This window comes from Phaseolus vulgaris, chromosome 6, assembly GCF_051622355.1.
Source record: "Phaseolus vulgaris cultivar YP4 chromosome 6, ASM5162235v1, whole genome shotgun sequence".
NCBI classification, from domain to species: domain Eukaryota; kingdom Viridiplantae; phylum Streptophyta; class Magnoliopsida; order Fabales; family Fabaceae; genus Phaseolus; species Phaseolus vulgaris.
In genome coordinates this window covers 3,412,614-3,427,187 of record NC_143503.1, presented here as the reverse complement: position 1 = coordinate 3,427,187, position 14,574 = coordinate 3,412,614, and the positions used below count along the sequence as shown (strand labels likewise).

At 30.4% G+C, this 14,574-nt stretch overlaps 1 protein-coding gene across 8 annotated transcripts; it reads right to left on the bottom strand.

Annotated features, from left to right (window-relative positions):
• Window positions 1–2,856: 2,856 nt before the first annotated feature.
• On the bottom strand, window positions 2,857–8,351 carry COL9 (CONSTANS-like 9). 8 transcript variants are annotated; one of them, XR_016521539.1, is made up of 6 exons: window positions 7,963–8,327; window positions 6,590–7,263; window positions 5,824–6,051; window positions 4,082–4,404; window positions 3,546–3,677; window positions 2,857–3,410 (listed from the first exon to the last, which is right to left on the bottom strand). XR_016521539.1 is itself a non-coding variant. In XM_068638392.2 (6 exons), the coding sequence occupies exons 1-5, from the start codon at window positions 8,342–8,344 to the stop codon at window positions 3,548–3,550; spliced, it is 1,719 nt and encodes a 572-aa protein (XP_068494493.2). In that variant the 5' UTR covers window positions 8,345–8,351; the 3' UTR covers window positions 2,857–3,410; window positions 3,546–3,547. The 8 variants fall into 8 exon arrangements, 6 of the variants coding, with proteins under 6 accessions (XP_068494493.2, XP_068494496.1, XP_090159631.1 ...); XM_068638392.2 differs by having other exon boundaries at window positions 4,082–4,386; window positions 7,963–8,351; XM_068638395.2 differs by having other exon boundaries at window positions 4,082–4,386; window positions 8,137–8,324.
• Between the last annotated feature and the right edge of the window lie 6,223 nt (window positions 8,352–14,574).

Below are 14,574 nucleotides of genomic sequence, written 5' to 3'. Positions count from 1 at the left end.
AAAAGCTTCTAGAATCGGCGCCAAAAACAATGCATGAGGAAGGTGTGACCTCTTCCTTCACTTTGGCACCTCCTATTCTACTCCTACACCTATCTACTAACGCACCCCCCCTCCTAAAGCTCCTAACTAAAGCCTAAAAGATGCTATAACAATAGAGGTTTTTAATGTTTCCCTCTAAGCACCTTCAACCAAAGAAATTACAAAAAGAGAAAATAATTGTCCCTTAGCTCCTAAAGTTTTGAACATGCTTCTTGTAAGCCTTTGAGGTGGGCTTTGACCTCCATGGACGTCTTCTATTTGCGCCTCTACCTCTTCTTGATCTTGTTGATTGGCCTCCATGTCCACTTAAGCTTGATCTCCATCACTAACTCAATCAATCATATAAACCCAACTCAATGCCTTTTGTTTTTTTAAGACTGTGTTTACTAGTTTTCCCTTAAACACTTCTATGTGAAAAAAATCAAAATGAGTTTCTTCTTAATCTAAAATTAATTTATGTATAATTGAAAAAAAAGAATTAAAAACTACACAAATAAATAAATAAACTTGTGCATAAATTAAAAATTAGTTCATATATGAATATGTTTAGTTGAATTTCTCCATAAAGACTTTTAAGAGATAAAGTATGAAAAAAAAAGGAAATCAATTTCTTTAAAAGTTAAAGTTAGTTTATATAAAATTTAATATTAAATTATAAATAAGTAAGTTTTATTTTTTTTGTTTTTAATTTTTCATGGAAAAACTTATGCAAATTAAGTATACATATACTTAAACTCGTTTCACTCTTAATCCCAGTAAAATAATTAAAATCTTTCCAGAAAACTTGTGCTACTTATTGTTGGAAGGTGTACCAATATTATCAACTAACATATAAATTGGTTTACTAATTTATGGGATTTTCCATTTTAACTATCCTAAATTATTTTTTATTTTATTCTTACTTAATATTTTTTTTTATTAATTTATTTTGATTTTTAAAAATTTTATAATTTTAGAAGTTATTAAAGAATTTTTTAATTTTAAAAATTTATTTTATTTATTCTGACTTAACTAATAGAAGAGTTGAGAGATTGATGAGTTAATTCTATTTTGTTCTAACCTAACTAGCAGGAGAGTGGAGAGATTGGTTACTTTTTTTGTTTTAAACTGATATTCTTCTTTATTAAATAAAGAGTTTTTTAATTTTAAAATTTTATTTTATTTGTTCTCACTTAATTGATAGAAAAGTGAAGAGATTGGTAAGTTAATTTATTTTATTTGTAGTCACTTAACTCGGATGAAAGTAGAAAGATTGATTCTCCTCTTTAAAACAGTAATGTAGAGCAGTTTTTTAATTTTTTTCTCTTATTTTATTTTATCTCTCTCCTTTCTCAAATCTCTCGAAATTCAATAACATATAAATACACATAAATTTATATTTAAATATATATATATATATAATAATAAAAATAAAAACTAAAAAATGTGGATGCACATACACAAGAGCACCTGTGTTCCGCTAGTCTATATAAAGAAAATTATCCTCTATAACTTGCTTTTAATTCTTTTTCCTATTTTATTTTTATATCAATATTGAATTTTATTTTATTATTATAAATATTACATCATTTTCTATTTTTTAAATATTTATTAAATAACTAATTATTTTTATAATTGATTAAAAACTGTTTCTTTCTCAGTGTCACCTTTGTTGCTCCCACTGTAGCCACCTTGTCTTCGTTGTCTTTTTATATATTATATTATGGATGAAAATAAAAAATAAAATAAAAAAAAAGTGTTTTGGATTGTGAAATTTATAAATTATTTATAAAAAAAATCAAAATGTGTAATCTAAAAAAGTTCAGAAGTTAAAAATGACTGTGCAATGATGCAATTCATAATTTTTTCATATAAAAATACAATTTTATTATTATCTAATTGAAAGTTTTTTTATGATAAAAATATTTTTTAATTGTGAAATTTAGAAGTAAAAAATACTCCCAAATTGCATAATTTAAAAAAAATACTTCTAAATTATATAATTTAAAGATAAAAATGGCTTATGTATTTTACAATCTAAGTCAATAAAAAATTTTAATTATACCATCCAAAAGTCAGCAAATTTTAGATTACATATTTTGGAAGTGAAAACAGTGTTTAGATTGCAGAATTCAAAAGTTTTTTCATGAAAAAATTATTTTAAAATTATACAATTTAAGAGTTATTTTTACATAAAAAGTCTCTAATAAAAAATAACTTTTAAATTATACCATTCGAAAGAATCTAAAATTACATAATTCATGCACAATCTCAAAGTAAAAAACTTCAGAATTTTACAATTTGAAATTTGTTATAAAAAATAAAATAACACTAAGATTGCACAATTTGAAAATAAAAATATAAAATATAAAATACACAATACATAAATTCAGAATATGTAATCAAAAGTTTTTATTCATATAAAAAAAGCGATTTTCAGATTTTACAATCTAAAATTTTCATATTTGTTGTAAAGTAGAAGAAAATTATAGAAGAAAAAAAAATCCCAAAGAGTACAAGAGTTTATAAATTTCTCACTTATATAAATTAGTGGGGAAAAGAGTATTCATTAAATTTAGTTTTTATTTTTATCTTAACAAAATTATTTCTAAGATAACTGTTTACTTTTTTAAGAAATTAAAAAAATGAAAAAAAGAAACATTTGATCTCAATTTGAAAGGTGTGATAAAGAAAGAACCTTTTTATCCTTATTTTAAAAAAACTAAATGAAAGAACCTTTCCAAATTGAATTTATACTTAAGTTCTAATTTCAATTTTATGAAGTTTAAAAAAAAAAACAACTCGTCCAAAAAAATGCATAAAATAAATTACAAAGAGTCACAAACAAAACTTGTATTGGTACATGTCCAATAGAATATAGGGGTGGCATCAACATGCATAGTATCCTATTCTATACATGGGACATTGAATATACAATTTTGTCTAATTACATCAAAAGAGTTGGCAAAATTATACATCTAAATTGTGTGCTATACATGTCAAAGCCAAGAAGAGGCCAAATATTACAATTTACAATCTTTCTGGTTTGTTTATCTGGAACTGTTGAATTGAGCCACTTATGATGCCATCTCAGGCACTTCTACTCGTGACTATAGCAGAGGGAAGTTTACATCAATCATCACATCACAAACATTCAAGTATGGTTAAGGCCAAAGAACTCAGATTAGAAGGCTTTTGAATTCTTGAAAAAGAATTATGCAGCCCAAATTGCCAAGCTTGACACATTGCCTGAGGAGGGCACTTTGTGATAACATCACAACTTGGAACATCCTTCACACTGAAGGACAGAGATTCAGCTCCAGATACTGAGCTTACACAGATGGAGAACACAAAGCCTTTTTCCTCCTTGAAGAACATCAAGACCTCCCCTCCTGTGATAAAATCAGACAGCTTGTCATTCAAGGGACAAAGAATGCATCAAATTTCATCCATTTTTTTCAGGAAACTGTTTTTCTTTTGCAACTATATGACTGTTTCCTTTTATAAAACATGGTTAAAAGTTGTACTCTCAGTAGCTTCTGGTTGTGCTCAAAGGGTCATAATCGTAGACGTCACCGGCTTTCACAAACCGGCCCTTCACCCGCCTTCTGACATCGGCCCTTGCCTTGCGAGAGGCATACCGCACTTGTTTTTCGAACCTAATGAGATGATGAGAAAGGATGTTCAATCAACTTTAGAGAAAACATGTTTTGAAATTTTGAAATAGATATGTTTGGACGAGATCCTCTATAACTTCATAAGCAAAAAATAGTTTATGCAGAAATTGAAAACTAAAAAGTTTGAGAAGCTATATGCGGTAGTTTCTACAAACTAGCTCATGCATAAGCTAACTTTAGCTTAGCTTATACAGAAGTTAATTTCAATTTTTCTACTAATCTTTTTTCTTAGAAGGAGATTATGGAGAAATTCATCCAAGCAGATCCTAAAACAAATCTTTCAGCTGCCAATGTCTTTAACCAACATTGCTTCTCTTCTATGAAAAACAAAGCAAATTGAGGCCTCTACGAAATCGAATTTCAAAAGGATTGTCACAATCACTTACTTTCGTGCCTTCTTCTTTTCCTTGTAGCGCAAGACAGCATTGCTGCGGTTGGCAGATTGCAAGGAATTCTCAGGACAAGGAGCAAACCAAGGAGGTTCTCCCCTGAGAAGCATGGAAGAAGCCCCACAGTCTTGATAGTCTGCAGCACTACTCTCTCCGGTAATGCCAGAAAAAGAAAGGTTTGATTGAGCTTGCCTCCCCGTCAAACAAAGAACCGGTTCGGTTTTAGTACTCAAAATGGAATCTGCAGATGCTGCGTTGCTGCAAGCCGGTTGTGTAGCATTGACCAGTCCAACCGATGACCCCTGGACATAAAGTTAGATCTGAAAATAAGTATGGCATGAAAGAAATGTTAACCAACACAACCCCCCAGAGAAGAAATTAAAATGCTATGTCCAGTGCAACTAACACAATGCAATCATGCATCACTCACACTGTACAGTGAACATCTCATTCTTAACACTTGAATGCATGAACCATAAGAAGGTTAACTAGGTATATGTGACTCTTCAAACAAGTATCATAGATTTAAGGAATGAAAATAAAATTATATTCTGTGTTTACTTTTTTAACATTATGCAAATATTTTTTTTGTCATCAGCACTTTGAATGTTTTTGTCATCGACCAACCCTCCTAAAGCTTAAGGTGGAGGCTAACAGATTAATGTCTAAGTTTGCAATTATTAGTTTGATCAATTTTCAGAAGAATTATCAAGTTAACAAATGCTTGTGTCTGTTGAAAGAAAATTGTTGAGAGAAATTTCGATGCAGCCACAGTGGGCTGCTTACTTGATTTATAGCTTGATTACAATACTCAAAGAATGAAGTAATCAAAGGGGTAATTAGAAGCTAACAAATGGCATCGAGAGGGAAATTAGTTGCTATCTTATAGCTTAATAGCCATCACATAACATAATTACACTTGATCAAGCACTAGCATTGTATCATAAATGCTAACATTTCAAATCTGTTTTTGAAATCACTTGATCGAACAAAATTTGTGTTCCCTATCATTCTTAAAAACAGTTTTCAAAAGCTATTTTGCAGAATAGTTTTGAAGAACATAAAAACAAAAATAGAATCATACACACCAATAAACTCTTGATCAAATAATAGTTCAAAGCTAATTAAAATCACAGTAATGCAACTTGCCTAAAAATCCCTGTTAGGAACAATTATAAGAGTAAATTACAACAACATCTTTTAAGATTTTCTTAAATTACACTTACACCCCCTGCTTTTCTCACTATTACAAAGGCCTCCCTTATCATAGGGTATAAGTGTAAAGCTTTTAAAATTTATAGGGGTGCACATGTAATGGATGAAGGGGTGACAATGTAATGTAACGTTTATAAAACTATTAAAATAAAGGAAAAGAAATATAGGATAAATCTTTTGTGTATAATAAACACATAGGGTTATGTTTATATAGAGATTAATCATACAAAAAGTATGGGCTAAGCCCATTACATTGGAAGTTATATCTAACAAAAGCAAATGGGAGATTTGTGTAGAATCTTAAGAAAAACTGGGGTACCAATGTAATTCGAGAAAATCTCAGGGAGTGTCAGTGTAATTTTCTCATGTTAAAATAACCACATGGTCAAGGAGAAAAGAAAATGCACAATGGTGAATACACAAGAACATCATCGTATAAAGTATACAGAACATAACATGTGATGCCCCAATAGTAAAACAAGCCATGATTATCACAGACAAAAGAGATGGGGAGCATTTAGCACCTCGGCAGCAATGGCATCCTGACAACTGGAATCTCCCGCAGACATGTCTTTTGTCCCAAACAAACTATTAAATCCACCATTTTCAAATAGCTCTTCGGAATGACTGAGGGCCACACCAAAAAGTTCTTCATAGTTCTCAAGATTTAGATCCATTTCATCCATGTCAAAATCATCATATAGATTATCATCTTCACATAATGCAGGGCATTTTGCAGCAGGACAGTACAACTGCGTATTGAAAATGAGATATTAGCAATGTAATATGATGAAACTATCAGAATTTCAACGTATAACATTAAAGTTGTGTTAACTCATTTCAGTAAACAAGACATAAATTGAAAAAACCATACATGATGGTCCTTTAACTAAGCTAATCTAGTGATGACAGGAATATGTCTGCTTTTGTTTTCAATTCAACTTCAAGGTACCAATAAATTAGGGAAACTATTAGTTTTGCAAAACCAAAACATGCCTTAGACCAAGAAACAATAAAGTAACGAAAGCAAGTAGCTGTATAGAAAATGAAACAACCACAAAGCTTGAGAATTGAACCAAAGGAATTATACAGCACATAATTTTTACATTGCTCTTGAGGATGCTACATGGAAAACAAAAAAAATGATTCCATCAAACAAATTAAGACTGAGCACTAACTAATCCCTTTCAAAATTGCAGTTTCATTTCCTGTGCTGCTATTAGAAAGTACAATACACCTAGTGCTGGTGGTGTTATTCATGAAGACAATGATGATGACATCCAACTATACCTTTGGCAGACATTCATTGGCAGGTCCAGCTGGAGGTTTGGAGCTTGACTCGGGTACTGAAGATGTACCAACCAAAGACTTGTCCAAAGAAGGTAGATCAGTAACTTGATCTGAACCAGACACATTCCCATTTTCAGGTAGAACTCCAACACTCTTGTTGTTCTCATTAATACTCATTAAGCCTAGTTCTTGCTCACATGTAGACTCTCTAATGGAAGGGATATCCAGCACAAAGGACCATATTGAAGACAGTTCCGCCGCTGAAGGGCAGCCAGAGTAGCAACTGATTGCTTGTCTCTTATGTGTTGAAGATGTAGAGACTCCATGACCCAACCAATCACAATTCTGACACAGTGAAATTTTCTCTTCAACACACCTCACAAAGGCAGGTTGTGAATTGCATCTCTCACACAAAAGGGTGCGTGAATGACGCCTGGAAAGGGCATTAGCCGAATGAACATTCCGATCACAAGACAAACATAAGTAGGCAGCATCAGAGCGGCAGTACACCATGGATCTCTGGTCTCCACAAAAATCACATATATAACCCATCTTTACACTTTTTTTCTCTTGCCCCTTGGAATAAATCAAGGAATCTCCACCTAGTAACAGTCTTAACAGACCAAGATATACTCTGAAAAAACAGAAGTTCTCCCTGTCTGAAGATGCGGAAGCTGAATTATGACACATAATGTAGAAGCCATTAGATAATATGACAAAGAAAACAGAATTTTAATGCTGTAAATTCAGCAGCTACCAAGAAACAAAATTTTAACATGTTAATAAGAACAGATAGATACATAGTGATGTAAGGAAAACGAAAATGGGAATACCGCTGCCAATTCTGAAGAATCTGAGCAACGGTATAGATGCTATGGAAGGTAATTTACTAGACCAATATTATGAAAACTTGCAGCCAACACCAAAAAACTAAAAAACAGATCAAAAGCAATGAAAGCATGTACTGTCTGATTTATATTAAGGATTTGATGTGACACAGGAAAAATATATTCTAACAAATTGGAGAAAATATTTTCACCTTCATCACAAAATTTTACAATAGAAAGTGATTCTTTCAAAAGAATAGCAATAAATAACAAAAAAATCCAGAAACATGATTAAACTAGCAAAGAATCATATACCCAAATAAACAGAAAAACAAAAGGAGAATCAAAGACAACAAGAATAACGCATCTAATCCAATCACAACATACCAAACCAATTACCAGTCTCTCAAAATTCTCAACTTTTTCACTGCCTTAATCCCCCAGAAAAAGTCCCATGCCCAGAAAAACATGAACTTTAAAAAAATTCACAGAACAGAAACGTGGGTTTTGACGAGATATGAGAAAGCAGAAGGCAGGAAAATTTACCTGACGGCAAGGAAGACAAAGAGAACAAGATCAGTAAGCAAAAGGGTGTGGCTTTTTCAGAAAAAAAAAATATTTTTTTTATTTGTATGCAAAACTTAAAAGCAAAGAAAGAGTCCTGGAAGTAGAAGCTGCTGAACTTTTTGAAGAGAACAAAAGGGCCTTTCTCTCTCTTACTTTTTGTGTGTGTTTCTCTCTCCTCTCTTCTGGCTTCTGCTCTGGCAAGACTGGTGTGGTGTGGTGTGTTGAGAAGTGGAGATAGAAAGGAATAGGAAGATAGAAGATGGATAAATGTAGATGAGATATGAAAAGAAAAGAAGAATAATGCAAATGGTGTGTGCGTGTGTGAGGGAGAGAGAGAGAGAGTGTGTAGGTAATGTGACATAAGCAAAGGTGATAAAAAGTGCAAACCAAAGAGGAAAAAAATATAATGCAAGTGGGGCCATGTCCTTTTCTCAATGAAAGGAAAAGGTTGGGCTTTCCCTTTTTCCTCTCCCTCCCCTCACAAAATATAATTAATAAATAAATAAAACAGCTATTATTATTATTATTATTATTAATATTATTATATTTCTCTCCCTGCACTTTCTCAATCCACCTGTGTGTCTGTGATTGTTATATGATCTTCCTCTTTTTTTAATGTAAAAAAACTTGATACATTTACTTATATGGAATATCTCATTTGTTTCTCTTGGATCGAATAAATAACTTACTAAAGATATAAAAACTTGTTTAATTTATTAAATTTCTACATGATTAACTTTTTAAGTTCTATCTTTTTTATGTATCTTATTATAAGAACAAATTCCATTGAAATTTGTAAGATACTTTTTTTTAATTAAAAAGAATTATTAAAAAGTTAGAGATTTTGTTAAGATTAAAAGAACAAAAGATGAGATGAAATATGAAAAAAAAATGTTTATTATTACTTATATTTGTATTAAAGTGGTACATGATAACATAATAATGAATACATAGTGATTGGAAGGTTGAACTTTGCTAAAAGTGCATCACATGTTGGGTGAGGTGGGCAAATGGGTTTGTTAGATGTTAACTTTTTCACTATCTTTTTATCTTATTTTGTTTCATTTTATTTTATATTTTACTTATGAGTTGGCTTTTTAAGCATTTGTGGTGCTTGGTTTGCTTGGTTTGGTACCCACATCAATCACTTGCCTAATTATGATTTAATTTGCATAATATTTTTCTAATTATATGGTTATTAGTATTATATTAGTTGCTGCCTACTTTAATTAACGTACTTCTCTATCCAATATCTTCTAACAAAGTCTTCTATCATTATTGTATAATAACTAAACTTCTTAAATACAACTACTATAGTCAATATTTTTATCTTTTTTACATCTTAAAAAATTAAACCCTGATTAAAAGTTATTAAATAATTATCAAATCTATCGGTAATTTAACTTTTTTCTTTTATTACATAAACCTGTTATACAAATGAATAATCAAATTAAACTTACACATCAAATACCATAGTCGGTTCTTTAAAAAGAAAAATATCATGGTCAGTTCCACGTGTACTGTTAATTTATTCACTAATTTCATATTAATTTATTGACTAATTTTGTATTGATTTATTGACTAGTTTTATATTAATTTATTAACTAATTTCATATTTTTGGGCCTATTATTTGACAGATTCTCAGCTTCTGATCCCTTAATATTCACATAAGTTTTAGTTTTTTTATCACAGAAATTAAAATAAGCTTTCTTTAATTCTCTTGATTTTACACATTTTACAAACCCTCTTGAATTATATGTAATTTGCTATCGATACATGTGTTCACTCTTAAACAAGTTAAAAAAAGTGATTGTTTCAGAAAAACTCATTTTGAATAGATCATAGAATACCGCCAGTGTTTGTAATACTTATTAAAAATATATCATTTCACAGTAAATAATGCTATTATTTGCATTAAATTATATAATATTAAAATAATATTATAATAAATTTTTATATTTTATATTGTTGTTGAAAATTCCACATCAATTACACGAAAAATAAATTTATATTATATAAATTATTACTAATTTTATTTTATAAATCAATTTTACAAGATTTTATATTTTAAAATTATAAAATTTTGATGTAATATATATTATATAAGTATGTGTAAATCTAATTTTTTTAAGAAAATATTCTAATAAAAATTATTGAACATTTTAAATTAATAAAATAACATGAGTTTGACAATTTTAATATAATATAAATGAATGTAAAATTCATCTTGAAATTAATTTCCTAATATTAAATTTGACTTAAAATCTACTTTTAAGAATTATTCTATTTTTATCGTAATAATTCTTTATCAACCCAGCTTCAAAATTATACAATACGTCTCATTCTTAAGTTTTTTGAGGAAGTAAATCGTGACTAAAATATAATTGAAAAATCAAATTGATAGTAAATTCAATATTATTGAACTCTATGCTGAAAATTAATTGAATTATTTACATAGAGACTAATTTGATCTTCTAAAAAGAAAGCGAAAAACGTGGTTTTCTGCACGTTTAAAGAGCAAAGTGGTGGCTGTGAATAAAAAATATTTTTTTAAAAAAATACTGCAGGAAGTGACATGAATGTGTGAATAGCATGGAAATGAAATAGGGTTACGGTGAACCTTGAAAAAATGTTGGAGATTTACAAATTAAAAACATGCATTATTTATTATTAGTTGTAAACTTTATCTTATAAGACGATTTTATAAAGTTAAATTAAGTTTGAAGTATAATTCTTAATACATAGTCATCTTGAGTTTATCATAACAAGAGTTTGTTGGGTTTATCAGTTTACCCATAATCAGGTCGTTATTGGAGTACCCATAAATATATAGTCTCACGTACGAATTGACAGTATCGATGTGAAGGCATATTGAAAATTTCACATCAACTAAAAATTATGGCATTTTATAATATATAAGTGGGTGCAAACATCACCTTATAAGTCGTTTTATAAGGTTAAATTAAACTTAAATTTCATTTCTTAATATGTTATTAAAATAATTTTTAATTTATCTTAACAAACATGTATTAGATTTATCATGTTATTTGTTATTATGTCATTCATCAAATTTAGTTTCACACACGAAACAAATTGCTAATATGAACTACTTCGATATGAAGGAGATGTACTAAAGATTATACATGAACTAGAAATAAAATCGAGATATATAAATCAGTTTTATAAAATTAAAATAGAGTGAAATTTATTTATTTTTAAAAAAGTATATAATTATTGTGATGTTGATGTTGGATCTCACATGTGTCTTGATTGTGATTGTGGATTGAGTGGGCATGATTTGGTTTGCTTTTGAAATTGTGGAAAAAAAATATAAATGAATGCCTTATCTAAAGAAACAGTTGGTTTATTTTGTAAAAGATTATGTAACTTGTAGTGGTGCTTCCCCCACTAAATCTAACTCTCTAAGTGCCACTTCTTGCCCATTGTTTATCCATAAACTGTCGCTTCATTTCCGAGTACCTGTTTGCATTGCACCACACTTCAGATTTTTTTATTGCCCTTTAAAAGAAACAAAATATTTCTTTTATTTTTTTATCTATTTTTTATTTATTTTAAAATTATGTTATTTAATAAAATTTTAGCATACATATTATATATTCCATTAGAAAGAAACATTGGGGGGAGATATATCTTCAACTCAAAACTTATTATGTTGGATTTTTTTTACTTATATATTGGTAGAGACAGATTCCTTAAAATAGAAAAATAATAATAATTTATTTGATAAAAAAAATGAGTTGATCACCAAAATAATTTTTCCTTTAATACTCATTGTTAGATTTTTTTTTTCAAGAGGAGACATACAAAATATATAAACTAATAAGTAAAAAAAATCATATAAAATATTAAAATATCACCTCCAATCTAAACTCTTAAAACAATATCTTTATGTATCCTTATTTATATATATGAAAAATTATTTTCACAAATAGCAATAAAGTGGTCTTCGTTTATTATTTATTTAATCTTAAATTCATTATTCCAAGCTCTTGGTTGTTTAAAATGGGAAATACAAATTTAAAGACTTCAGAGAAAAGAAATTTACCTAGAGATAAAACATTTCAGTTAATTTTTAAAATAGAGAAAGTTAATCAATTAAAAAAATTCAAAAATTAGAAAACAACAATTAAACGTAAAATAAATTTCCTAAAACATGTAAAGTGGTTGGAATTAAAGTAGCGTATGTTATGGAGTAGTTTTTTCACACCAAATTAAAATACTTTATGATATGAATATATTTTATACCATTTCACATCAATTTAAAATGCTTTATAATATGAATATATTTTACCATTTCACATCAATTTAACAATTATCCAGTATTTTGTAATTTTCAAATAGTTATTGGTATCGGAGCAAAATGATTTAGCGTAATCAACGTAAATTTGTGAATGAAAGACACGAACTAATTTTTGCTTCATTAATTTGCATGAGTTGACATTGACTAATAATGTGGAAACAATGAGAACAATACAAGAGAAATAAGAAGGCTTATACTAATTTTCTCAGGATCCATTCATGCATTTACACGATGAAAATAATGTTTAAAATATAAAATAATAATAATAATAGTAATAAAAGTAATCAATTAATTCTGTGGGGCATAACTCTGAGTATCTATCACATGAGTGACATTATTATTGATGGACATTTCCCCGTTTTGTTAGATCATGCTAACATGAAATTTGTAGGGTTTTGATTTTTCCTGGGTAATAACGCTTTTGGTGTTCTCTGCATGCTCACTTCTCACAAACAATTTTAACTCTTTGCTAAAACCCTAATTCCATCATTTTTGTTTCGATCAAAGAAATTAAGACATGTTTGTTTTTCAGTTATAAGTTCAACTTAATTTGCCAAAACGTAAGTTGAGTTCAATCGTGGTTTGACTTGTTTCAATTAAAAACAGATGTCATTAATTAGTATCTTTGGTAACTATTTTTTTTTTTTTGAAATCACACATTCACTGAATATACAAACATTGTATTTTACAGTATATAAACAGGTGTGAAAGAATTTTATAAGATTAAGTTAACATGGTATCATAATCATATAAAGTTTATTATAACCAAAACATGGTATCATAGTCATATAAAGGTTATTATAACTAGAGTTTGTTAGGTTTATCGGATCATTTGCTATCGGATCGCTACACTATATAGCATTATTATATACAAGTTGGCAGGTCTTAACTTGAAGAAGTGTGTTAGAGATATCACATCAACTCGATATAAGAATGTTTTACAATATATAAACGAATGCAAATCTCACTTTATATCTCTTTTATGTTTGTTGAATATTTATTAGTCATGTTAAACTGAAATATTACATTATCTCTATAAATAATGAATATTGAAAATAATTAAAATATATTTACTTAATTAGGTATATTATTGAAAATATTTATATACTTTTCAAGAAATAATTTTTTAAAAATAGTTATTTAAAATATTAAATTATATTTTACATATAATGTATATCCATACGTGTGTGATTTTAAATTAAAAGTGTACCGCCCAGGTGGTCGGAAGTGATGACGTGGCAGCAAGCTATTATATAGGCGTGTTGAACAGGGCGCCTGGCTAGTAGAAGGGAAGGAAGTCGGGGGGCTCGTGTAGTCGCCAGTCATTAAGTTGGCGTGCTCCGATCTCTAGCATACCTAAACCGGCGGTCACCAGGTTTGTGATGAAGTCACCGGATGCGAACCCAGACGACCAAGTGATCAGAGATCGCCGAAAGGAGGACATCGCCGAAGGATCAGGGAAGCTTGTTCCAGGCTTTCGAAGCAGAGGATGAAGTCGTCAGATGGTCATTCCCTAGCTAGCCAGAGGTCGAGGTCGAGGAAAAGCTTACCCGAGCATGCACGATGAAGCAAGTGAAGTAGATCATGATGGCGGCCGGCGAGACCACAGGGAAGGTGTGTATGATGACACCCGTACTCGCCACGCAGAAGAGATCACGCTCCAAGGCAGTTATGCGCTGAGTTGTTTCCTGCATAAGTAACTTAGCCGAAAGCCTAAAGAGTAAGAAGTGACGCCCAAGTCAAGGATGCTCCAGATGGTGACACGTGTATAGCTGGATACGAGCCACGTGTCCAGATGTGTAACTGTCAGGAGAGAGAAAATGCATAGGTATATAAGGGATCCTAACGAACTTCTGAGGTACGCGCGTTTTAGAATACTTCTTTTACGCTTGCGAGAACTTGAGTACCCTGAGAGAGAATTTTGCACGGTTCCTGAAGTTCTTAGTTTTCTCTTAGTATTTTGGTGGTTCAGTCGCTGACTTGGGCGTCGGAGCGTGATCGACCGCAGCGGCGCCGTTCTGTTTTTTGCAGGTTCTTGAGGTGAATCAAGGCGAAGGACGGAAGCTAACACGACGCAAAGTCGATCCAGATTTGACGAGGCAAGGCTTTTGCGTCCTGGTCAACAGGCAGGATCATCAGGCGCCCACCGTGGGGCCGTGTAAAACCTGTCCCCATCCACAGCGTGAGTTCTTGGAGTTTCTGCAGTTGCTATGTGGTTGTGTGCTGGTGCAACCATTTTCCGCCGTTCATTCAAGCTTTGTTCGGTAGA

What these genes read in the sequence shown, in the direction of transcription:
- COL9 (XM_068638392.2), bottom strand. Translation starts at nt 8,344, where the DNA reads ATGTCACATTACCTACACACTCTCTCTCTCTCTCCCTCACACACGCAC. An exon ending in CCAATGAATGTCTGCCAAAG is followed by an intron (nt 6,052 to 6,589) that starts GTATAGTTGGAT and finishes TTCAATACGCAG; the next exon opens with TTGTACTGTCCTGCTGCAAA. An exon ending in GAAAAGAAGAAGGCACGAAA is followed by an intron (nt 3,678 to 4,081) that starts GTAAGTGATTGT and finishes TCATCTCATTAG; the next exon opens with GTTCGAAAAACAAGTGCGGT.